This window comes from Alligator sinensis, unplaced genomic scaffold, assembly GCF_000455745.1.
Source record: "Alligator sinensis unplaced genomic scaffold, ASM45574v1 scaffold220_1, whole genome shotgun sequence".
In the NCBI taxonomy this organism is placed as follows: domain Eukaryota; kingdom Metazoa; phylum Chordata; order Crocodylia; family Alligatoridae; genus Alligator; species Alligator sinensis.
In genome coordinates this window covers 1,896,938-1,924,319 of record NW_005842136.1, presented here as the reverse complement: position 1 = coordinate 1,924,319, position 27,382 = coordinate 1,896,938, and the positions used below count along the sequence as shown (strand labels likewise).

The window sequence follows — 27,382 nt, the reverse complement described above, 5'->3', positions numbered from 1 at the left end:
GCTCCTGAACCTGTTCTTTAGCCAATCCCTAGATTCAAAGGAGAGGTTACAAGTGATAAATATATTTACACATTTCTTCTCTGTGTACTTGCTGCTGACAGACACAGCCAGCAGCAAAACCTTGGTCAGCTACTCAGCTGGTGTATCAGTGTCCCAGGGTTCAGGCTGATGCTCTGTACCAGCCTTGCCACAGCTTCACCCACAATGTGGCCAGGTTCCATATTCTGTCTAGGACTTAAAATTACTGCCCCAAATGAGCCCCTGACATTCTGCACTTAATGCTTTAGCTTTCACATGTAAGCTTAGGTAAGGCCTGAGTACTTCCATAAGGAGGACACAATTCTCCTTTTAATTTAGGCTGTTTGAGTTCTGTTTATGGAGTCTCTTAATTTTGGTCAACTGCTTTGCAAACCTCTGGTAAAAGGCACTGGAGAGGTTCAGATTATCTGCAGCACAGCTCCCTTCATGGCATGTTCTTCCCTTTCACAATACACAGCTTCCCCGTGCATCAAGCAGCAGTTCTTTGTACAGAACATGAAAAATCTGGAGTGAGGAGGTCAGGCAGGCAACCATCTCACTAAGCCACACACTTTGGCTTACTCTTCTTTCTGGCTCCTCACATCAACTTCCTGTAGCAGTCTGGGAGATGGAGTCGGAGGGACTCAGAATACTGGAGGGATTATTTTCTTCAGTTATTTTCTTCTCCACTATGGGTACAAAATGCGTATTGCTCGGCAAGATTCCTCTTCTTCCACCCTTTCTGAACTTGCTACTCTCAGGTTCCCCGTGCTCCCGCAAAATTTCCAGAGTCCAGGGCTTTAGGATTTGATTGCGACAGCAAAATTCATTCTCTGAAGTGGGAGGTTTTTTTGCACACAGGCTCCTTGTAGGTGCTCTGGAGGGCACCATGGTAGGACTTTGTTACCTAATGGCAAAATCTCAATACACCTCCATCTGATGTAAGCAATTGCACAATTTGGCTCCTCCAGGAGAATGCTCAAACTGAACAATGGTCTATCACAATAGTTGTGGGCCAGTCATGGGAAGAAGCACACTGGACAACAATGCAGGTAGAGGATAACAGGGTATAAGATGAGTTACCAGACAGCCAAGAATAATACCAGGTCTGGCACACTACTGATGATAAACATCACTCCATTTCATGTGAACTTGTCTGTGGAGCAGGGTCGTTTGCAGATACCACCCTTGGAGGACTGCAGAGACAAAGCACGTTTTCCCCCACCTCTACCTTTTCCCAGAAAGAGAAAGCCACAGACTCAAACACATAGGAACCTTTCCTTGAGCTAAACCAGAAAGAGCAGAGGGAGAGGGGTCAGAGAAAAAAAAGGGGAAGAGCTACACTGTCTGCAGCCACCTGTTATTATGAAATACATTATTAAATAATTTATACATTTGCTATATATGTAATTCCAATTGCTCCTTCAGTTCTAAGTGGATGCAATGTCCTTAACCTTTTTCACTTTCCCCCTCCTCACTCCCTTCCAGCTATGCCAGGTAAGAATGCAAGATTAGAAGAGATGTTATTGAGAGGCACTATCCTGTAGACCATCAGCTACACAGGTAATGACATAACCTATTACCATAATGACCAAAAAATATATAATTAGAGCAGTAAAACTACCCTGAGTGGGGATGGCATCCCCCCCAACTTTGTTCCTATTGCCTTTCCTTCCCAACCTCCTGCTCTTCAAAACACGCTTACATCATTTATGCTTCCACTGAGAAAACGTCTCCTAATATAAGGAGACCATCTAGTTTCTCACCCTCTCTCCTCAGCGTAAAAGGCCTCTGGTTTTAGATGTATGGTACTGTCAGTGGTCTAGCATTTTTTTCCTCACCATTACCCTCTGCACAACCATACTGCTCTCCCTGTACCACCCACGCACACAACTTCAAATCAGCTATTATGTGACTAAGCAGATAGTGACAAACACTTTCATCCCTTTATCCTCACAGGATTTCTAGAGTGAGTGCTCATTTTATTATCAGACTGCCAAAAGACACTCAATTCTTTTTCATTCTGTGATGGACACTCCTGTATCTTGAAGTACAGCTCCCCTTGATACACTCTGGACTTAGGGCTATAACACCAGAAGAGGGTGCTGCTTGTTCCTTCCTAACCCTCTGTACAGCTTCCTGTTCTGTGGATGTGGAGATTGTCCTCTGCAAACTTGATGCACAAAAACACTTGGTCCTCCATGACTAAGGGGTCCTGCTGGTCTATTCTGGAAATGGGGGCTCTGTAGGAGTTTTGATTAAACATATTATGTCAGCAGAGGCAAACTAGTCTACACAAGGCTTCATTCAACATTTAAAGCATGCACCTCAGGGAGCAGAGCAGTGAAGTGGCAACTTTGGCAAGTGAAGGTTACACCAATAAACCCTACTCTTCTCCCAACCTGTTGCTAACTTCGCCTATGGTCTTTGGGAAACAACTGCAATAGCAGCAATCTGGTGGTGAGCAGGAATAAAGTAAGTTGGTATTCGTAGGCAGCTCTGTTGATCCAACAGTAGGTACTGTTTGGTTGCTGCACAGCTGGAACAAGGAAATGTCTGGCTGAGGGACACGGCAGTCACTAGGCCAAATTCAAAATGTAACATAAGGAAATATAAATGACGTGCTAGAGTCTATAATATATGCATGTGAAAGACTGAAAGATTGTGTGCAATGAAGCAGCTCAGACTCCCTTGAGCCTCATCTCTTAATTTGGTTCACCGTTCTCGTAGAGAGGTATAGTCACCTCCAGGGAGAAGAGCTGAAAGGAAGATTCCCCAACTCCTCACAGTTCCTGCCATTGAGAAGCCAATGCTCAGCCCACACGGCTGTCTGCCTGTCACTGTTCTGTGGGAGACATTCTTCAAGGAAGCAAATAAAATGCAAATTGCAAGACTATGTTAAACTGACAAGCTTAAATACAGTACTATGCACCTAGGCATTTGCCAATAGCTGTTGATTTCATCCAGAACATTTCACAGCTACACAAAATTCCCTGCTGGACAACTCAGCCATGATTGCAACTGCCAGAGCACACCTAATCCACTTAAAGAAAGCTATCAATAATTCTTCATACAGCACAATACCTTGAGAAGGCCATTTCTTGTGTGACCATGAGTTTGCTGCTTAAAATGGACAGAGAACTTCAAACTAAAGCTGGTAAAGACCTTCGCTTACATTTCTCCCATTTTGTAGTTGAAATTTCAAACCCCAAATCCGCTGCTTCCTAAGACTCTAGTTAGTCTGCTCACAAAGAGAACAAAGTTTTCACAATTTTTTGGCCCACTAATTCAAGCTCAGGCCAACAGAAACAGTACAACCCTCTGACCATGTCAAGCTGCTTTGTGCATTATCCCTCAATCTATGGTTTCAAAGCAAGTTACAAGAAACGCACAAGAAGAGCCATGTCCATTTTGCAACCTATAATTTTTAAATATAACATTTTATTGCTTAGATGGTTTGATACAGAACAGCTTTACTTTTATTTTGAATTTGGAAGTACTGTACAACTGAATAAAAAGAGGAATAAAAGTACCAAAAACAAATGTGTGATTCTCTGTTCATGTGGCATAAACCAGTCTTGTACACAACTTGTAGCAGCAGTTTAAGTTCCCTTTAGAAAAATATGAATTCTACACATTTATTATTGTTTCCTGCGTGGGCTGAAATCACTAGAATTAAACTTCCTTCTTGAATAGAGAGGGGTAGAGAAAAGAGACACACACACAAGGAGAGAGAAAATTATGAATCGTTCTGAAAATGGAATCAGACTGTCCCATAGCCCCAAAAGCTACTTCAGAATAGCCACAAGCCTAGATTTTTTAAATTTTTTTTTTGCGCTTTCACAGTCAAGTGCTTAATGTAGTGATTGAACTTTCTCAATGTTAAGTCCACTGCAACTCAGACAAGAATTTCAGAAGATCCATTTTTGTAAAAGCCCTGAGAGAGGAAAATAAAAAGATCCAAACCAAAAAAAAATGTATAGAGACAAATTAGCTGAACATGCAAACTAAGCATAAGATTCACCCATAGTTTAAACATGTTATAAATTTCACAGTTTAATATTGGGGGGAAAAAAACAACAACAACAACAACAACAAAAATTCTCAGTCAAACTCAACTAATAAAAATGTCATTAAAATGTGGCAAGACCTTATACTCTACTAGGATATAGATAAAGGCTAAATAAAGCTTTAAATCAATAGTGATTATTGCTAGCAGATGTCCCGGCAGGCTGCTGGGAATTGATTACTTGCTACATTGTTCTGCAGCATATAGTTTAGTAATGGCTTCTCCCCCACAATATTGCGCAGTTTAGTGTGGAGAGTTGCAAAAAAAACAAACCAAACCAAAAAAAACCAAAAAACCAACAAACAACAAAAAACCAAAATACCCAAAATAATAATAATTATTATTATAATAATTATAATATAATAAAAATTAAGGGATGTGTGAACTGGTTTTAACTAAATAGGACGCACCTGGGTAGAGTTTTAAATGAATCATTGGTTCTGATATTTTATTTATCTGGAGTAATTTTGTTTCAAAACTGGTCCAAACATCCCTAGTTGTTAAAAAAAATAAAATCACATATACCTCAACCATTTTTTTCTTATTCTATTTGCAAGAACATTATTCAACAACATTTTTCTTCCTTTGAGTTCTGGGCAGTTGGATTTCAGTCTCTAGAAATGTGGGGAAGTCAGAGAGAAAGAGAGGGAGAGAGAGATACATATATATTAGCTATGATAGGGATTTGAGGCCCACACCTTCCTTGTCTAATGAAAGTAGAACAAAGCGGTTTTGCAGGGGGAAGGGAGGATCACAGTGTGAGAGAACAGGCTGACGGGGTGGAACAGCACAGTGATGCTCCGGCAATACTATGGCTCTGTCTGTCCCAGAGGCAATAAAAACAACAAGAACAACAACAAAACGCTGAGCATCCCTAAAAATGCACAGCTACAGTAGGAGACATTTGGCGTAACCCCTTAAATCCTGGTGGTTGGAGTATCACCAGTGGCTGGCAACATGGAGGTCTGCGGAGAAATTCCAACGCTCAGCATTTCAAGGGGGTTAGTTTACTGATATGAAATTTAGACACATGCCTTAGTCTTCAAGCATCAACCCCAAAATCTCAGGAAGAAAAGGTTTGTTTGTTTTTTAATTATGTAATTGATTTTATTTCATTTAATTTTTAACATATATTTGTAGCTTTATTACCAGTAGTATTTTCTTGCTTTAGAACATGACGGCAAGCAAGATCACGGTACGGCTCGCATTTCTTTCTTGCTTTCTTTTGACTGGAAGACTGAATGAATTTGCTCTTTAGTAACAAGTGTCATCACTGATGCAATCTCCACAAAATGCATATTGTATTTGCAGTGCCTATCTCATGCACTTGGAAGGTTTTTTCACAACTCCCTTCCCCCGCATGCTCTCCTTCCCTCCGTTCTCTCTCCATTTCTCTCTCTCACTCTCATACACGCGCACACACATGGACAGACACACACCCACCCATCCACCACTAGTGAGATGTTCCCCTGCACATTTTGGATGATAACTTGCTGGCCTCCATTGGATTCTCCAGTCAGAGGAAGGGTTTCATTTGAAGTACAGTAAAAGAGCTGCAACGTGAGAGAGGAGCTGGTGAAAACTTGAGTCAAAAACATTTAAATGGGGCTTCCAAGCTGCATTGTAGATCTCCGTGGGCAAATATTGCCCATTGGTTTCTGCTGACTGCAGAGACGAGCAAACTGATGAATTTATAAAATAACAATAAAATAATAATAATAATAATAATATACCGAAGCAAATCAAACATATATAACAGCCGGTGCGTAATTTCCATAGGTTAAGTTGCTATGTAACTCTTCTCTGTATACTCAGTCCACAATGGCCAGGGGAAAAAAAACCAACCCTAGTTACTAGAATACCATTTCTAATGCTGAAAAGTGGAAACAAGTATGAGATTGAAACTGTTTCCTGCTTTTGGCTTGAACCACTTTGAACACCTTCAACTGCCCTGTCGTTAACATCTGGAACTGGATTAATGCTCCACCATGTGGCAAATGCAAGAACATCAACTGAGGAAAAAAAAAGAAGATCTCAATGTCTCATCTATATTTCCTCTGATTAATTTGTATGAAATTCACATAATTTTCTTCCAGTTATTGGCTGCAGTATCCAAGGGCTTCCCTACCCACTGCCCCCATTTCCAGCTCAGAGAACAAAACACAGCGACTCTCACAGATATACAGGAACAAGTTCACACACACCAATACAAAAGGTAATATTAATGCTTAAATGAAAAGGGTCCTCTCCAAATAATTCATTAAAATATTAAAAAATCATTTTTGAAAAAATTCTATCATACCAAAAGATCTAATAAAGTAGTAAGGCACTCAAATCAGTATATACTGTAGTCTCTTGCATTATTATACTGAAAGGCATATGGCACAGACTCCAGTCTGCCATAACTCTCCCACATCTGAAGGGCACTCTTACAAACCACTCCAAAAAAACTTGCTCTGCTGGCTTTAGTTTGTGTGCTGGGATAGGTCCAATTTCATAGCAAGTCATTCAATTCCCAAAAGCTGAGGTGCACTGTCTGCAGAGGCAAGAATGTGATTCATGGGAGATTTTTTATTGTGCATCTCCAGCAAGTCCTGAATGAAACCCGAAGGTCTCTCATGATCAGAGTTCCCCCGTGATTCCTGATCTTTCGGGATCTGTTTTTGTGCATTCTTGCTGGACTCTGCAAGGCAAGTGCTGGTTATTCGTCCACTGCTTCTCTCCTCTTTGCAAAGAGACTCCTTCGCTGCATTGGCCTGACTTTCTTTTCGGCTTCTAGTGACAGATGAAGAGTTACCAAGGCCTGCAACGGAGTCACACTCATTTTCTGAGATGGGGTTAGTGCCACTGTGGCTAGACTCATTCTCACTGTCTTCTTCACACCGAGACTGGATTTCTTCTTTGTCACTCTCCTTGCCATGGTTCCTGGCATTCTTGATCTTCTGGTGTATGCGCTGGTGACGAACCAGGCTGTGTTTCAGAGTGAAGGTCCGTTCACAGGTCTGACACTTGTACGGTCTCTCCCCTAGGACAGAATTAAGACTGAAATTGAATTGCAAGTTGATACATTCATTTCCTTTTCTCTTTTTCAGGCGTGCAACTGTTCTGAATAGCAGAAATTCAGCAGCCACATCAGCCATAGTCGCCTTATTGATACAGCTCTGATTTTTGGTTTGTTTTATCGTGTGCCAGTAAATACAGATATTGCTGGGGCAGAGATGAGAAAATACAGATAAAGGCTAAGGATTTGTAGATGTCTGGTGTCGTTTTGTATTATGAAAAAGACAGCACGGCAAAGCAGTGTAATATGTATATGCCAAAGTGCGCAGAGTAATTAGCCAAGGAATAGTGCATAAATAATATTGCAAATTCCATCTCCCAGCAAGTCTCTGGTAGGCTAGAATGATTGTGAGTGGCTAATTTTACTTCGGGGGTCTCAATTGCATGCCTTTTTGCATGTGCTGCTAGGAGAAAGTCTGCAAGAACCCCTCCATATTCAAATTGGTCCTGACACACAGATTTTTAGTGCTCTCATATATTTCTTGTATTTAGTTTAATCCAAAGTTAAATGCAGGATTGTTTTCCACGTGTCAGGCTGCCTACTACTTCTGTATGACTGCTACTTCACTGGTAAGTATTGAGGCATTCCAAAAACTGCTGGAGACTGTAAAGTCATCTGTTTCACAGTGATTTGCTTACATCAGTAAACCTTTTTGCCCCAAGAACCGGATGAGGGGTGTGGGGCTGGTCTGCAAGTAGGACCAGACCCTGTATGCAGGGCCCTGGGGGCCCTATGCCACCTCTGCCTGGTTCTACACATGGGGATCGGGCTCCAGGGGCCCTTCACCACTCCTGAGAGCCAGGATCCAGCCCAGTAGTACCTTGTGTGCCCCAACTAGTACACAGGGCCACAGTCCATGGGGCCCCCTGCAGGCTAGATAAGGCACTGGGTGGCTGGATCTGACCTGCAGGCCAGGGGTTGTGCACCCCAAGTTTATACCATCATTTGGGTAGGTGTATTAGTAATATGTTACTATTCACAGAGCAGGGTAAATCCACAGTGTCCATACCCTTTCGTTCACAGCTTTTCTGTATGTGGAATGAGGAAGATGTGCCCCGTTAACACGGGCAGACCAAAATGACAAAGCCAAACAAGAATCGAGAAAACATTTCTCTCCCAGTCATGGTGGAAGAGTGAATTTTCCACATACAAATTACTAAAGGGAACCTGCTTGAAGTGGACTCTGTGACAGAACTTGATCTTTTGTGAGGCACAAAGAGGGTATCATGTCACTGCTTCAATGTGCAAATAGCAGGCCTAAGCTTCTGGGTTTTAATCAGACCATGAATAACTCCACTATTAGACAACTACCATGAGAGCTGACAAAATATTTTCAATGAAAGATTTAAGATGGTTTTTCTTTGTCCATTTTTGCAAAAACTGTGTGCGCGCGCGTTTTAATCAGCTTACAGACGAGTTGATTTAGAGGCAAAACTAAGTTTTCTGGGGGGTGGAGAATGTCTTCAACTTTTTCTAACCAGGCTTAGTTTCAGTTCTCCTATCTCCTTGTTCTCAGGAACTAGCAAGTGTTGGCCAACCTTTTTGGCAGGCATGCCACAAGGTAAGCCTCACACCCTCCCTGAGTATCACTCCAATCCCCTTCCTCCTGATCTGCTGCTTTGCTTTCTGCTTCCTGCCCAAAATGTTCCTGTGTTCTCTGCTCCCCCTTGATCCATCACGTGCCACACACAGACTACACTTGTGCCACATGTACCATGGTGGGTTGGCCGCTCCTGGATTAAACTCAGGAACAAGCTGCAGGCACTGTATGCTGTACGCAGCAGATGAGCAAGTAGCTTGCTTGGTTCCAAGAATATCTCCCTATATACAAAATATTTAAGTGCTTTCCCAGGTACAAAGTAATTCATAAAAAGGTTAATACAAGGTAAAGATACTTAAACCTTAGTACTGACCTACTGCCTTGAAGAACCTGCAATACTATACTGCTTTCAGCATTATTTAGTCTTGCATGTCCGTTTGCAACTATTAAATAAAAACAGCTTAATAATGCAATTTGACCAAGATACCATCTTGTACAAATACATACATGACAAAGCAACTGCTTGGAGCTGAATTTTCACTTACACTAAAGCTCCATTTGTCCTGGGAGTGTAAAAAAAAAAAAAGAAAAGAAAAGAAAAGGAAAGAAAAAAACTCTGAAATGATTTTAAATTTCATTTGATGTATACAAACTTTAAGATCTTATTAAACTGGCAGGATGGTGAAAAGGGGCCCTACTGTTACTGAGATGGGCCCTTTCCTAGAATATAACTCTGTATCTACATTTTGGTCACTGCTCACCCTGCATCTGTGAATCCATGATCAGGGGAAACGAGAGAGGAAAACAAGAGTTCAAATCACAGCAAAATCCCACCAAAATCATAATTTCTGGACTTTTCTTTTTTAAAGAATGCAAGGATAGGTACTAGCCTTATGTTTAAACTGCTCAAAGCAATGGCTTGCACCAGACTTAGAGTAAACAATACAATAATAAACTTGGGTGCATTCTGCACTGGGAGAGAGATAGGCTGGAGATGAAAACACAGATCCGCAAATGACCCTCCATTTGTACAGGTTTTCATTGCTCTGCCCTGCACCTCAGTCCCCAAACATTCTTGCTACTCTGACCGTAATCTTTTAAAATTAAGGGTATCTTTAAAAAAGAAAAAAAAATGAAACCAAACAACAACAAAGCCTCTGAAAAAACAGAAATCATCTCATACGGCATTTTATCATAGCAATCAGAAGGAAAAATGTGCAATACTCAAGAATAGTCCTCATTTGAGAGAGAAGATGCAGGTGATTAAAGACAGTTTTAAAGAAGCAAGTGGTAGTGCAACTATTTACATTTACTGCAGCTGAAGAAAGCATAAGGCATCAGCACAGATTTCTATTCAAAATTGCTATAGGAAAATTAAACTGGATCAAGAAATGAATGCCTCAAGTTAAACCAAGAAGGGGGAGGGGACAGGAAGAAACAAAGGATCCGGTTCACAAGACTGGCAAAACTCAAGGAACAATGACAATATTAAAACCATCTGGCACAAGATCTGTGAAAGAGCTCATCCCCCAAGGGCACAACAGGGTCTCTCGTTTGGCTCAGAGTATGTTATTTTAGATTTCAGAAGCCTCCCAAATCCTTTCCTGACTATAGTCATGTCATATTTTGTGTTGACTTTATGATGTACAAAAAATAGGGACAAGAAAGAAATCAAATTTGCATTTACTAGCAGTTAAGTATTTTCAGAATAGAAAACTAAGTTTACTCCCATATGTATGCTACAGGAGGTAGCCTAGATTTCAAAGGTGCTGCATTCAGATTGACTTCAGGCAGATTTGTGGCTCCCTCAGCATTTTGTGAAAAAAAAAAGAAATCAAGCTATTGGAAATTTGCTGCCATCTTAAAGCCTTCAATCAGAAATTTGTTTAGTGGTTCTAGAGGCTAATATGGTCTTTATTCTTTCAGGCAGGCTACTAATTAGGCCCATACACTTTTAAAAGCATCTTAACATGGATACTTCAGTGAAGCTTCATCTTAACATAAATATCCAAGCTTAAATCACAAAATATGTAACTTAAAGAAAAGCAATCCCAAAACAAGCATAGAGGAAGTATCCCTCTCCCTGATGTCTCTTCAGGTCACTAATAAATACAGCACCTTTGGATTCAATGGTTTTGAAGAAAACGAATAAGCAATACATCTGTGAGCTTGTCTTCATCCAAATAAAAGTGTCATTTAATAACCCCTTCCAAGGCAAAGTTGAAGAATATTTAATAGGGCTGTGCGAAGCTTTGATCCCTGATTCAATTTGGTGGAGATCTGGCCCGAGTCAGTGGCTGAATGTCCGAATCCAAATTGAATCAAAGGACCCTTTAATCTCTCCAAATCAAATTGGAACCCTCCAAATTGATTCGAAGAGATTTGGAAAGATACAGCAATTTGGACATTCGCAGCTTTAAATGTTTTTTCTACATGCCTCTAGGTAGCAGGGGCTTGTGAATACTGTGATGCTAGGCCAGATGGAGAGGAGTGCGGGGGGCTCCCCAGCACGCTCAACAGCAGACCCGGATCTGCTGCCAAGGTCTGCTGGAGTGTGCACTGCCCCCCCGCCCCTCTGGCTTCGCAACTCATGCTTCCTGGGTCTGGGGGGGTACCCAGGGTCCTGCCGCAGTCAATCGCCAAGCCGGGGGGGGCGGCGCGGCAGCAGGCACACGCACAGGGGAGTACTTCCAGTCCACTTCTGAGTTTGCCACTGAGCATGTGGAGGTCACCCCCTCCCCTGCTCCTGTGGGACGCTCCGCCCGCCCCAGCATCGCAGTGTTCACGAGCCCCACCTGGTACCTCCAGGTAGGTAGAAAACACATTTAAAGCTGTGTCTATGGCTGAATCATTTCTCCGAATCAGCATCGTATCTTCGAATTTGGATTCAGCCAAATAGAATCACAGACAGAGATCCGAATCAAAGAATCGAATCACTGTCCCTGATTTGGGCCGAATCCAAATCCGAAACAAACAGGGCCCACTTCGCATACCCCTAATATTTAATTGTATAAACAGGACCCCATGTATTCCATGACAACTAACTCCTGGACTAAATCATTACAGGGGCACTTGTATTAATTGTGCTCCACTTGCTCTGCCCAAAGACTCCTCTTTCCAATCCCCACACAGAGGCAGTGCATTCCATGGACAATGTTACAGCGTTCCAGCGTGCATCAAAATATGGGAACAGTGCAGAACCACAAAGACAAGAGAAATAACTGGACATAAAAGAAAACCTGTTCAGTAGTCTCCCTGCCCTTCCCACACTTTCAAGTTCTGCAACATGTAATTGGAAAGAACCCATAAAAATGAAGGTAAGTAGTTTCCAATTTTCTTTAAAAATATACAGAATTATAAAATAAACAATGTATTTCACTATTCGGTTGAGTTCTCCATGGATGCGAGTGATTTTGACTGTTTACCATTCCATTCCCCTTCCCCTATTTTTTTAATGTAGCAACTTCCACTGGTTTTCTTCCGTCTCATTGTTCTCCTCTTACCTGTATGAGACCTCATGTGTCGTGTCAAGTCTTGCAAAGACCAAAACCGCTTGTTGCACACGGTACAGACTTTCTTCCTTTTGTCTGCTTTTGTGGTACCCTTAGCCCCATCGGTCTTTGGTTTTTTGTCATCATCACTCTTCTCAGTGGACTTTCTCCCTGCACTCTCTCCCTCAGAGACGCTTTCACTCTCTTCATTTTCCTTTGCTGGTGCCTCACAGTCCACTGGAGATTCTACCACCTTTAAGTCCATCGGGGGCTCTTCCTGGTCAAGAGTGGAGTCCAGTCCTGGGGGAACTCCGGCTTCATCTTGAACACTTCTGCTTTCATCCTCACTGCTCTTTTCATCTTTTCGATCCTCATGAGTATGAGCCTTTTTGTGCCGGCCAAGAGTGCCAGCAAACTTGAAAGATTTTCCACAAACATCACAGGCATGTTTCTTTTCAGTCTGAGAGCTGCTGCCTGCACTCTGGTCACTCTCTGCCAGCTTAAAATCCATCAGCTTGCTGGCAAAATTGAGATCAAGGCTTCTGTTACTTACAGAGTCTTCCTCCGGCCCCTCTTCATACTCATCTGATTTTTCTTGTGCACCCTCTTCTCCTGGGGATGAGTCAGACTTTTGCTCCTCTTTGGGACTGCATTCATTTTCTGGTAGCTCTGTTTCTTCCTCTGGTCGATCTCTCTCACAGGAGGTCAGGTCCAGCACCTCATTTGTTGCAGCTAAAGCCTCCAGGTCCAACTGGTTGTCTGTAAGCAGAAAGAGGGAAATTTTCAGTTGGATACCTTTCACATACCCAGAACCATCCACATACCATCTCAAGGCTACATATTGATTGATCAGCATCACTCTTAATACTTCCACATGTGCATTTGCTTCTTTACAGCCAAAGCCAGTAATTACGTAACTTGAGAAGAGAGAACAGAACAGAGACATCAGAGTCTAGGCGGACTTAGGTGGTGAAGTGCAATTCTATCGCACCCTGCTTAAGTCTGTGAAAATCCCTACTGCATATACTCTTGTAACACACTTTCATCTTACCTTTCAGACTGAGTCATAAAAAGAAGAACAAAAACAACAGTGAAATGGAGGACCCATCCAGATTTCATTTGAACTGTTTTTCAGACATTTTTGCAGGGTGGAATAGCTACTAGGTCCACGTTCAGACAAGCACGGACATTGGTTCCCCAGGGACAAGTAGCAACACCACACCTTGCGCCAGTGCTGCTTGTCCCCAGGGAATGCCTGTGCCACTTGCACTCTGGCACATGGCAGGTTACCGTGGGTGGGATGGGGGAAGTTGGGACCAGCAGCAACTGTACTGGCCCCAGCAGCCTCAACTGGAGTTTTGGGGGCTGGGGAAGCTGTAGCTACAGCAGTGCTCCTGCAGCTGGGGGCCTGGCTGGTAGCCAGAGCGTGGCTCCAGTGAACTAGGCTCTGGTTTTGGGCAGTGTGCGCTGTCACCATGTGCACTGCCCAACTGTTTTGCATGTGGGACCTTCCGAGGTTAAAAAAAACCAAAAACTGGGGAACATCTGAATGTGCGGTGTGTGGCATTGCAGACAAGTCCACAGTGCCACATACTGTACGGTCACGCTCATCTGAACATGGCCTAGAAGTCTACTAAATCTTGGCCCTCAGTTTTACTGAATCACAATATAATCACTTTCAGTGTAGAACACATTACAATGAGGTACCAAAGAAGAGGGAGGAAGTTCAAAACTTTTGTAAAGGCAAGAGTACCAAACATAAACAAATATGAAACAGAAAAATGTTATGTATATGATTCTAAGCATAGGCTATGAAATCAGTTTCCATCTACTGAAGCCCATTTGCCAAATAGAGATAAAAATGATAAAAATGCAATTAATTGTTAAAGGTTATTAACAAGCTAACAGAAAAACACTCCAAGTTCCAACCATTCCAAATAAAAAGCCTCAGTCATATAAATGTACACAGGTGACAGAAGTCTGTGACAGTGCAGGATGAAGTGCCCCTTGATGAACAAGTAATTTATTACAGCATTACTTGTCAAAAAGCTAAATGCTGAAACAGACCATATCGCTTACTGATCTTCAGCCTCTGCAAAGACTAGACAAGACAGGATGAACTGTCAGGCTCAACTACAGTGAGCCATTATCAGCTTGTGTCACATTCTTGACATTGCTTATAACATGTTTTGTAATAAATGCCTCCATTTCTTTATGGGAAAACAAAGAGATATAGAGATACAGCTTCTAAAATCCAATAAAGATGGTGTATATATACACAATGGTAAATAAACCAGATGATTTAGATGCCAAAGTGGAGACAGATGCATGGAATGAAACCGCACCTATCACGCCTCTTTTTATTTAGGATTTCAGGACTCAAGCTAGGCAAAGTACATCACTGGATCTGCAGCCATCCTCATTTCAGTCCTTTTTTTTTTTTTTTTGCGCAATACAGATATAGCCCCAGCTATATGTATTCATTCAAAGTGTCACCTTTCATGTTTAGCACATATTTAGCATTTTGAGAAGACCTCTACCCATACTAGCAGCATAAACACTAAACCCACTGTTTAAGTTATCTGCAAGCAATAGCTGCTTAGTAACTATAGAGATGTAGAAATTCTGATAAGACTGTCTAGATTCTTTTCTGGTTGATGCATGCAGCACAAGTACCTTTGTCTCAGGACTACCCAGATTATGAGAGGCTTCTCTCATGGGGAGAGAGAGTAATCAAAGGGAACAATATGATAGTTATTGAGCACCTGATAGCATGAAACATGTTTTTATAATACCCCTCCCTCACGAAAATAAACATCAATTAAAGAAACATCCAAGCTAGGAAGCATTTCTAATAATTCTGTATACTTCATAGAGAATTATCCTCAAGTCACTTTTTGGAGGATGGGTGCAGAAGGATGATCTGTTAACAAGATGAAAGCTCACCTTTTAATCCTAACAAGCTGGTTTGCAAAATGTCGGTTATGCAAAGAGCCATTAAAGTTTTCAGTAGGGTTCACATCCTCCCCAACCCCCTGCCTATGAAAACAGAGGACTGAACCACATTTTTGCACGTTATGGTGAAGGATGTGGGAAGCCCTGAAAATGAAGCTCACCTGGAAGTTCCTGATAAAGCTGTCTTCAAATTCTGTATTTCAAGCATACTGTTGGCACGCACATTATATATTGTGCATTTTAAGCGTAAGGCAAAGACGCAACGAAAGACAGTAGGGCATCATCATGTAAAAATCAGACTGACATGCTACAGCACAATCATTCTAACAAACACTGCAAAATATGATACATATTAGAAACAGCAGTCATGGAAAAGGCTGTAGCAACGGAGTGTCCCATGGAATTACATGTTCAAGCTATAGGAACGCCGCACCAAAAAACCTTTCCAGCCAGTTCTAACAGCTGTTCATGAGAGCGAGGGTTAGAATTGGGAGACGCCAGAACGTAGAACTCGAGTTAGAATGGGCACAAGCCATAATGCAGCAGAAGCGCTGGTACCTGGATCCTTTTTAATTGACACATTTTGAAAACGTGGCTAAAAGTAAGTCTAACCACGACTTCTAGTTTTGATATGGTACTTCAAAGATTACTACACTCACAAGTTCCACAGTAGCAAGGACCGTGTCATGTCCATTTTGCCCCCTCCTACACTCATCCTGACATATCTTTTTTATTGTAACATGGCCTATTTTGCTGAGGACCTGTCCCCAGGAAAAGAGCTCCAACTATGGCCATGAACCACATAATGGATAACAGATACAGTTGAGAGTAGCAACAGTAAGGAATCAGTGGAACAGGTTCTTGAGTACAGGCTATGGTTACTACAATCTCTAAGAGAATCAGAAGGGAGAGGGCTTTTCTATACAATGATTCTGAAAGAGCATGAGTACAGAAAGTGGCCTAAGATCGATGCCACATCCCAATAGTGACAGTGGGATGGAAGCCACAGACAGACCCTCTGCAAGATGGCTGTTATCTCCAATGTTTCCAATGGCTTGAAGTCACACCATCCTCAGGAAAGGTGGCAACCCTGTTAGTCATCACATGAGGGCCCAGCAAGAAACAGAAAGGTATGCGAGTCCCAGGAACGGGTTAGGGAACAGGACAAGGAACCAAAGAATGAGAGGATGAGCAAACACAGAACCAAAGAGCGTGCAAGGGCACCATACCTTGGGGGAGGAGGCGGGGAAAAGGGAAGCACTGGGGAGACCGGGAGGCAGATGCAGATCAGCAACAGCATTTCATGAACTCGGCACAGCCCGTGCAAAAAGAACAAACATGGCAAGGTATATTACTATGCATTTGCTACCTCCTCCCTGAAGAAACAGCAGGGGCAAAAGAGAGCATCAGGGACATGAAACCCCAGAGAGAACCAGCCTCCAAGAGGGGCTGGACCCTGAAATGTTCCATTTTGGTCAGAAAAAATACCCACCCAGCCATATTGCAGTTAAGTTATACCTGTGAACAAAGGGACACAAGGTAATTTACTGGGCCTCCTTCCCTTTTTTTCTTGGCTCTACTTTTCTTCATCTTGACATCTTTTTTAGCACTGCCTTCCCACTGCTTTCTTTTTTATGCGTTTTCCACATTTCAATTTGTTTCCCACCCAAACCCTGATCTATTTGTATGTTTTGGTTTTTTTCTTTACCCCTTCATCCTCCCCACTCCTCACCCCATGGCTCTTGGGACAAGGGGAGTGGGGGGAATGATGAGTCCATAATCAAAGTCTTAAATACAGGACAACTAATCCCACGGGTGGGTAGATTATATTTGAAGGAGTCACCCTACAAGCACAGATAGTTGTGAGGGATGGGGAAGAAGACCTTGTAAGCGTGAGTAAACAGCTGATCAAGCTAGGCAAATCTGCAGTTCCAAGACTAAGTAAGTCCAGTCACAGTTTTAAACATAAAAGCAAAGTTAGGAACATATTATGAGAGAGACTGGAGCAATGCATTTTTCAACAGCTGAGCTGGACCAGCACTGTATTTTTAGGAACAATTTCACTGGTCCATTATGAAAACTCCTGCAAGTCGCACGACAGCACTTCTGAGTCCCCGAATGATCAGCTATACCCCTTGGGGTTGGTTTCCCAGCTGGCAAAGACCCCACCTTTTCTGCACAATACCCAAGTAACTGGAAACAGGTGAGACTCCAACCCTGTTCAGCCGTAGGCAATCTTGAACAGCAGCCCTTGACTGTCCTCCACTGGGGGTTCTGGCTATGGGAAACATGGCTAGCATTTCCCTCATGACAGTCATTTTAGATTTGGCACAAAAGCTCCTTCATTAGAGCACAGGAGTCACAAGCCTTCTTCTCTCCAACACGTGCTTTCATCCTTTCCAAATGAATTTATTCTGTGCCTACAACAGTAGGTTGGGCCCCCGAAATTCTAGCACCCTTGTGGCCGACACCAGCTTGCCACTTGAGCACAGGTACACCTGACTGCTTTTACTTGTGCTGTGCATCCTCAACTGAAGAGCTGGATTACCAGAACATACCATACACCACCAGTACCATTGTTGTATCTCTCTGGAGTCCACCCGCATTGACATTTTGATGGTGGACACACACACAGTATATATATGGGCTGAGTGCTAGTGTAATTTGAAGAGATGGCTTTATTTAGCTGACAGAAAGGCTGGGTTTTGTCAGTTTACAGCATGTGTGGAGAGCACACAAACTTTTGGTGACAAATTCTGTTTAGTATCATATAAACAGCGCCTGAACTGGTAGAGAGTCTTGGCTGAGCCTTCTGCACCTGAATGAGAAACACCCAAGAAGCAATCCAATTCACCTGAAGGCTGTCATTACAGTTCCCAAGACAAACGTCCCAAATTCACTATGTTTCTCAGATTGCCACTTGGTACAACAGACTTGAAGGGGTGATGAGTGGAGCAAAGATTTTGTGTCTTTTTCTCTCTTTCCATCATTCATTTACCCATGTTTGTAAAGCCCTTTCCAATCGGATAAAAGGCATTGCTCCCCCATGAACAAGCACACGTTTTTTGGCAACCAAAGACCTATCTTCAATATACAATGTTAACAAATGTTAGTACAGTGGTTCTTGGCATTTTTAGACTGAAGGTACTGCCATGCTGACTGGAGGTACCCTTCAAGTAAACTTGAGTCACTCCTTGGAAAATACCAGCTCTTCATTTTCGATTTTTTTTGTTTGTTTACTAGAGAAAAATAATAGATCAGATTTTTTTTTGTTGCAAAGAACTCAGAAAGACTGCAACTATGGATTTCTATTTGAAATCTCTGGGTTTATCCTGTGAATCATGTGTATAAACAGAACACTGCTAACATTGTGCAACCCACCCTGCGTCACCCCTGAAAGGATCAAGGGACCCTGGTTGAGAATCACTGTGTTAATTCTTGAGGACAGGGACCATCTCTGATCTGGTATCCACTTAACACAGACCAAAAGAAAAAGAAAACCCCTCACAAAACCCACCACACAATCAAAATTGGAGGTTCGACAAACACCTTGCTGGGGTCGTTTGACCCCAGTACTTTTTCCTGTCACGGCAGGGGGTCGGACTTGATGATCTGCTCAGGTCCCTCCCAACCCTACCAACTATGAACTATGAAAATTTCAATCAGCCACAGCTAGAGTGGAAAGAAGGACTAGTGTAATGCAACTCCCTTTCACCATCAGCAATGAAGCCGGCAGGTCCTACTTCAGATATTCCTCCACAATTTCAGAGGTGGCATCAAAGTCGATGCACTTAACCACGATACCAACCCTAATGCTGGTTCTGTGCAACACGTAAACCAACAATGGTACCTTCAGACAACCCCAGAGGGAGAATACAAGGTTGGAAAGCTGAACAAAGGAAGAGGAAGACAGTGAATATGCAGCAAGTGAACAAAACCTATTTACTGCCTCTTAATCGCTATCTCCAAAAATATGCACTTCCCAGGAGGCACCACCCAACGTAATACATCTCAAGGGCTGTGAATCTTGCAATTTAAGGACTTCTCTCTCTTGCATAAAGGAAATTGCTACACATCTGTAACATTTAAAACCAAACCCCTTTGTTTAAAACTTTAGAAAGAAAATTTTATTTTATGGAGGTCTATTTGCACACCGTGTTCTACAGTTCAGCTGCTTTTGCCCAATTGAGACATATTACTTAAACGTTTTATGTTATGTTACAATATGTTTTCACTCTCAACTAAAAAAGGTGGTGTAATCTGGGTTTTTTTCATTACTATAACCATAATCTTCTGACAGCATTTGAAAATGGAAAGTTTCAGCCAAAATGAGGACTTTTTTGGGTGATGAAAATGAAAAAAAGAGGGTTGTGCATATTAACAAATGAAAAGAGGAATCACTGTTGTACAAAACACAAGAGGGTATAAAGTTAGTGGTTGATACCAGAAAATTCTTGTATAGTCCCTAAAGAACTAGAAACCCCATCACAAAAACTTCTCAAAACTGGAGTGGACAGAAGAGTAAAATTAACACCGAAGGAACAATATGCGATGCTACCAGCAGTAAAAACTAGATGTTCTAATATTCCAGCTACAGTAACAACCACCACTGATTAACTTCTATGGTACTCAACTAATACCATACGCAAGACAGCAACTTTTCTTTTACGGTGTAAACAGCATCCACTAGATGGCATTGTTCTAGTACATTTTGTGTTTTCTTTTTTAATTGGACACACAAAGCATAGTTTCTAGTTCCATGTTGCAGCAAACAAAGTTAATTTAATAAAAGCTTTGAAGCAATTCTTCCCTTCTTATTTTCTGAAATTATACTGCTAATCTCCCTATTACGCCCAGCTGCTTTTAATAGGATTCATGAATGTTAGAAATAGAGAGCTCACATTCGAGGGGTTCCATTAGAATCTTAAAACCCCTCCAACCATCAAAAAATTTAAAAAGTATGAAAAGGAAAAGTAAAATTAATTCAAATAAAACTAAATCATTCATTTAGAAGGCAAACAGGAAATGCCTAATTCTAAAAAATATATTAAATATACTATGCTATGCTATACAACTGGTAAAAAAACAAATACAACGAAAACCAGAAGCCACCACCTTGCTCTTCCTTTGACACAAATTCTGCTCTTTCTTGGTCTCTGGTCACATGAACAGCCATTATTCCCATGAGAAATCCTATTAGCCAACTTGAGTAAAGACGTTCAGATGGAGGCCACAGAGTACACTTAAAAAATCAAACTCAGCATCTGTACGGGGGGGAAGGAAGGGAGGGCTGCTACCATCGTTGCAACACTAAAATTATCTTGTCTAGTCAAGGCCTGAGTAATGTCAGGACTGATCACAGAGGTGATGTCTAAGCACTGATGAATTTTGCAAAACACTGTTTGGCAAGATTTGTTTTTAAATAGTTGCTTTATAAATATTTGCCTACCTACTCATGGTAGTAATTCCTAACTTCCTCACAAGAGGGACCTCTCAGTCCCAGGTCCACACCTCCCCTGCATCAACTGGGAGACTGCAAGAAAAAAGTAGCATTGGGAAAAAATGAAGAGGAAAATAAAGTTGCTTTGACACAATGGATCCGGGTGTTTCACTGTACTCTTCCATATTTTACCTTTGTGTATTTCCTTTCTCTGGGTACTGGGCTTCATTTTTAGTGCACTATGCCTAAGTTTGACTTTGCCACTTCTCACCTACACTGTTGTGGTTTTCTTCATCTATATGGTGCATTTATTCTTTATTTCTAAATGCTGTGGACAGGCCACTTTCTCTTACTTCATGAAGTAGAAATATACACGTGCCCTGTGACTTTCACAGACTCCCTCTCCATCCATATCTGCTATAAAAGTTGCCACCCTAGTCTTTAAAATCTCCCTACTGAATTGCTCCACATGGCACAGCTTGTCAAACACCATTTCCTTGCTTTGGATCTCACCTTAAACCGTACCTCTTTAACATAGATCAGGGGCAGGCAATCATTTTGGGAGGAGGGCTGCTTACTGAGTTTTGGCAAGCCATTGAGGGCTGCATGACAGGCAGCCAAGGGCAGATAAATATAAATTTTCTAAATTTTTTAGAGGCCCCACAGGCCAGATAGAGTGTCCTGGCGGGCTGCTGCATCCATCCTATGGGCCACATTTTGCCCACCCCTGCCTTAGATCATAACTGCAGCTAAGCCACATCCCAAACATCTCCTCTTCCCTTTCTTTTCACTGTATGATGAAACTTGTGCTAGCAGTCACTGGCTAATGAGAGCCACCTTTCTAAGAACCATGATAATTTATGACAATTGCATAGTCTTTCTAGATCCCCTGTTAACCACACTAGGCTATTCATGCTCCTTTTATAACAAACATAAAAAAAAAAAATCCCAGTATCACAGCTAGCTTAAGTGCAAACTGGAAATCTATTTAAAATTGTATTTACTTCCATCATTTGATGCTGTTTGTTTCTCTTGGACAGTGGAAGGAGACCCAATCTGGCAGCTGCTCCAGTTGGTCTGATACAGACCCTGGAGTAGCCAGAACTGGCTACCTGGCAGTCAGACCAGACTGCAAGCTGTGCTACATGCAGTGGTCACAGCAACTGGCCTGTGCCACAGGCAGCACCTACTTTGGGACATGTGCCACACAGTTCCTGGGATCTGTTGGTGTGGGACCTGCATTGCACGCAGTGCTCACAGGCACCATATGCAGCATGCATCCCAGACTCACTGGAGCAGACGCTACGTGCAGCGTAATCCTGAAGCTGCTAGGGCAGGCACTTAATATGGCGCAGTGCAGCTAAGACAACCACCACAACAGCATGGCTGCTGCTCTGGCCAAACCAGGGTCCACACAACACCAGTTCCAGCTGCCCTGGGATCTGCACTGCACACAGTGCTGGGGGAGGGGAAGGAAGAGGGTCCATGGGCCAGATTTGGCTCGCAGACCTGCTCCATGCCACTCATCCAGCTCACAGGGCCAGGTGAGTTCGACACCCGTGTCTTAGAGTAACTATCATGTACTGATACAAACAGCATAAGAACAACTTTGTCATCTAGACAGAAACCTAACCTACCTCAATGGTCTTCTGAATGTCACTTAGAACACTTTGGTTTCCATGACCCTGGCTAGCCAAACTGTGTTAGAAACCTCTGGTTATAACCAGGTGTAAAAACCTCAAGTTGTATTTTTTTAATTCAGTTGCCAGGAGAGAATATATGAACTTTCAGATCCTTTCTGCAGAGTTTTATTCCACCAGCGTCACATTATAAAAAGATCAAGGAGACTTTATGTTACACGTATGGTTTGCCTGTATAATCAAGATTAAGTCATGTTACACCCAAAATACCCAGATGGGCTACAGCTGTGTAAGGTAAGGGCTGTAAACATGGCTATAAAACAGAACTTAGCCCCATCACGACAGGCAAGATCAAAATCACATTATGGGGCATGTTCCTATCATGCCATCCTAGTACTTAGATCTGTACTCCTCCATTTAGAAAGGGATTCATACTCTGATCTCTTTCATTACAGTACAACCCCATTTTATAAAACCAAGGTTTCAAAGACCCTGGAAATCCTCATGTAAAGGGGACTTCAGAAAAATGAGAACGATCTGAGGCATACTGATGTGCTCATTGGTTAAACCAGGTTTCAGTGTAATGGGGCTGATTTTTAACTTTCATTACTCTTATAATCAAAGCCATGTCCCTTCTGCTGCTTTTAAATTAATTACTTCAACAAATCTTCTATGAAAACCTACTCAAAACACTCCTGATTCAAGAAGTCTCTCTTTCAAGTGCATACGTACTTTACAACAAAGGCTCAATCATGCAAACTACAAACAGCAGCGTACTGAACAGTGTTCAGGCAGGAGACTCGCACAACCATCTGGTGGGCTTCCCTCTTAGATCTGTCTATCCTATTTAGAAGATGCAGAAAAACCAAGTAACTGCAACAATCCTTGTTTCTATCACCTTGTCCTCTTGTGATTAAACACTATTCAGGTCTTGGAAAAAAACTTGTGTCTTGTGTCATTCAGCAATGAATTAGCTTTGTTTTCTCTGCAGTCTCTAATCAAATTAACGAAAGTCGCCTTAGTTTTCTGAACAACCTGAAAAAGAACTACCTGTGCTATCATGAGATCCACCAGCCCTTTCTTTAGGCCGGGAAATAAGCCTGTTTCTTCTCAGAGAGCAGTTGGCAACTCCATGTTTGCGCAACTGGTGGCGTTCACAGTTCTATTTGGTGATGTCTTCTAAAAGAAGACATCACATTTTTGACAGGGGAAGTGTTTCTGGCCTAAAGCAAGAAAAATAAATATATATTTATCTGTCTTCCTAATGTGCAGTAAGACTTCTTTTTTTCTTTTTCAAAACATTTTGTCATTAATGTAGGGGAAAAATAATTGTTGCAATTAGAACTCCATCCTACCTTGCCTGAATGGAAAATATTCCCTCACCTCCCTAATATCAAAGAAAAAACTATTACAACATCCCAGTTCTAAACTTCAGTGGAAGGATCTTTTCTGTCCCTATACATGTAGACCTGATGCAACATTCATCATTCATAAACTCTTTGGATACAATCTTTTCACTGATTTCAACAGAATCTAGATTAGACCACATGCAAATAGCAATCATCATCTCCCTAAAAGAACATGTTTTACATGTCTGTCTTAAACCTAACAGCTAGAACAATTAAAAAAAACAAGTACAGAAAGTATAAATAGTTTAAATGAAAGCAAATGCCAGGCAATGGAATCGGAAAAATGAGTGTGGCAGGTACTTCTATGATCAAGAAAGTGGTGAAGAAGGGACAGAGGTGCAAAAAAGCAAAAGGCAACCAACCTCTCCTTGACAGGATGCTACTGGTACCTCCCTCATTTCATTTTACACAAGCTGGGACTTTATGTTCATTAGCATCAGAAATTGTATCCAGGAGTCATGTGTGCTTTAAGCAACCCCAAGTCTCCCTAGAGTGGCAGTCCTATGGCTCTCTTATGAACTGCACTTCTTTCCATTTCTCAGTCTTGTTCAGTTCAAATTCAGCAATTTTGAATCATAGAAAATTAGGATTGGAAGGGACCTCAGGAGGTCATCTAGTCCACCCCCCTGCTCAAGCAGGGCCATCCTCAACTAGATCATCCCAGCCAAGGAGGTATACCTGGGTCTTAAAAACCTCCAAGGATGGAGAGTCCACCACCTCTGTCCTGTTCCAGTGTTTTATGTTTTATGACTCTCCTAGTGAGAAAATTCTTCCTAATAGCCAACCTAAACTTCCCTTGCTGCAACTTGAAACTTTTGCTCCTTGTTCTGTCAAATGCCACCACTGAGAACAGTCTAGCACTCTAGCTCCATCTTCTTTCAAACCCCCTTCAGGCAGTTGAAGGCTGCTATTAAATCCCTTCTCAGTCTCCTCTTCTCTAGACTAAATAAGCCTAGTTCCTTTAGCTTCTCCTCCAAAAGTCATGTTCCCCAGCCCCCTCACTGTTTTTATTGCCCTCTGCTGGACTCTCCAATTTGTCCATATCCTTTCTATAGCGGGGGGGCCCAAAACTGAACACAGTACTCCAGATGTGGCCTCATCAGTGTCGAATAGAGGGGAAGAGTCACTTCCCTTGAACTGCTGGCAACACACATACCAATGCAGCCCAGTATGCTGTTAGCCTTCTTGGCAACAAGGGCACACTGCTGGCTCATGATCAGCTTACTGTCCACGGTGACCCCCAAGTCCTTTTCTGCAGAGCTGCTGCCCAGCCAGTCAGCCCCCAGCCTGTACTGGTGCATGGGATTGTTCCGTCCCAAGTGCAGGACTTCGCACTTGTCCTTGTTGAATGTCATGAGATTTCTTCTGGCCCAATCCTCTAATTTGTCTAAGTCACTCTGAAATCTAGCCCTACCCTCCAGCATATCTACTACTCCTCCTAGCTTGGTGTCATCTGCAAACTTGCTGAGGGTGCACTCCATCCCATCTTCCATGTTGTTGATGAAGACACTGAACAAAACCGGCCCCAGGACTGACCCCTGGGGTACTCCACTTGAGACCAGCTGTCAACTAGACATTGAGCCATTCATTACTACCCTGTGAGCCTGATGTTCCAGCCAGTTTTCTAGCCATCTTACAGTCCATTCATCCAGCGCATATTTCCTTAGCTTGCCTGTGAGAATGTTGTGGAAGATTGTATCAAAAGGCTTGCTAAAATTAAGGTACACCACATCCTCTGGTCTCCCTGCATCCACAGAGCCAGTCACCTCATCATAGAAGGCCATCAGGTTGGTCAGGCACGACTTGCCCTTGGTGAATCCATGCTGACTGTTCCTAATCACCTTCTTCTCCAAATGCTTAGAAATGGATTCCTTGAGCATCTGCTCCATGATTTTTCCAGGGACTGAGGTGAGGCTGACTGGTCTTGTAGTTTCCTGAATCCTCCTTTTCCCCTTTCTTAAATATGAGTGCTGTGTTGCCTGGTATCGCTTTCTGCAGGCTGCTGAGCAGCTATCTTACAGCTAAGTTCCCTAGCAAGCCAGCTACTGCTTTGACAGTTCAAATACCATCCTATTCTCCAATTCTGGTTGATATCCATTGTTCATGAGAGAGAAAAACCAAGAAGCCAAAGATGAGCAAAGGCCTCCTCCCATTAGACCAACTCTTTGCTAAGTTTTTTGTATACATGCAGCGAAAGGGCTAGCTTTCACAATTGGTAACTTATCACCAATGTATCAGGTCAGACTCTTGACTGTTTCTACCTTGGAAAGTTTTCAGAAAACCACTTGTGTACAATGCAGACCAATCCATATGCAACACTTGTAACTGAAAGCATTCTTCTAATCCTAATGCACACACACTAGACTGACATCTCAAGTCCTAGATTTTTTTGTCACATACTCCATTTTTTGTCAGCGCCAAATTAATCCTCAAGAGTGAAGGACACGGCGGGTGTGTCTACACCTGTCATTAATATGAAGCAATAAACTCCAGTGCATATCACACCAGAGTTTATTACTCCCAGGCACACTGTTTGAACGTGTGCCCAGGACCACCGCACACTGAACCAAGTCAGAGCAGCCCTGGCTGGCAAGGGATCTGGGGGGTCAGCCTGCTAGCTCGGGGCTGCTCTGACCCAGCTCAATGTGCTGCAGAGGGCCTGGCTGCGACAGGAGGATGCTCCAGTGTGTGGCTAGCCAGCAGGCAGCACTTACACCTCAAGCCCCTGCCAGCCAGGTTGGCATCTACACATGCGCTGCTGCGAAATAAAAAAACACTGCAGCAGTATTTACAAGTACTATCCTGCTGTGGAGTTTTTTCATTTTCTGCACTCTAATAGGGCTGCACATGTAGACAGATGTTTACTATGGAGCTAATTAGTCAACTCCGCAGTAAACATCTCATGTAGCTGTGCCCTGTTTAGCTTAAGAATGGCCATATTTTGAAGTTTTAAGGACCATAATCTCTCCCTGTAGCTCAAAAAAAATTGAATACAAAAAATACAGAATGTACCATGTAAACATGTTAACAGTAATGTTTGTTTCCATATGAAGTAGAGCATTTTCTCTACTGTATTCATTTAAAAAGCAAACTGAGCATATGTGCACTGCTCAGAGGTTTGTCCAAAGTCCCACATTTTTATTCTGTTACATAGCAGGTCACATAAAGAAACTGTATTTTGGCTCAGAGACCCTTTCTTATACTTAACCGTTATTTTTTCTTGTGAGAGGCTGCTTCATGTAAACAGGCATAAAATGTACTTAATTAACTCACTATTAACGTGGTTTAACTTAGTTTGTTTTTTCCACAAAGACCATCATTACTTGGACTAAAATTCATTCAACAATGCAGAACTGATGATAATATTCACTAAGTGATGTAAAAAAACTAACGTCAAAGGTTTGACTGCTCTTAGGTAAGCCACCCTTGACGCAAGTCTATTTAATCTATGCAACTATATAATAGGCACGTTATGTATAAGTCTTTCTTAAGTCAGGGAACTTCTGGAGGGACTGGACGTATTTAAATCAGCTGGTCATGATGACCTCCACCCGAGTGCTGAAGGAATTAGCAGAGGTCATTGCGGGACCCCTGGCACGGCTTTACGAGCGCTCGCAGTGCTCTGGTGTGGTGCCAGAGCACTGGAAAAGGGCCAAGGTGGTTCCCATTTTCAAAAAAGGGAGGAAGGAGGACCCAAGAAACTATAGGCCAGTTAGTCTTACCGCGATCCTGGGTAAGCTTTTTGAGAAAATTATCCTG

At 42.4% G+C, this 27,382-nt stretch overlaps 1 protein-coding gene across 1 annotated transcript in view; it reads right to left on the bottom strand.

Annotated features, from left to right (window-relative positions):
• Nucleotides 1-7: 7 nt before the first annotated feature.
• Nucleotides 8-27,382, bottom strand: part of RREB1 (ras responsive element binding protein 1) — a 145,909-nt gene continuing 118,534 nt past the window's right edge. The window contains exons 11-12 of the mRNA XM_006025213.3: nt 12,192-12,938; nt 8-7,112 (exon numbers count right to left, since the gene is read on the bottom strand). Of these exons, the coding sequence (XP_006025275.1) occupies nt 6,592-7,112; nt 12,192-12,938 (1,268 nt within the window). The 3' untranslated portion in view covers nt 8-6,591. The remainder of the gene's footprint in view (nt 7,113-12,191; nt 12,939-27,382) is intronic.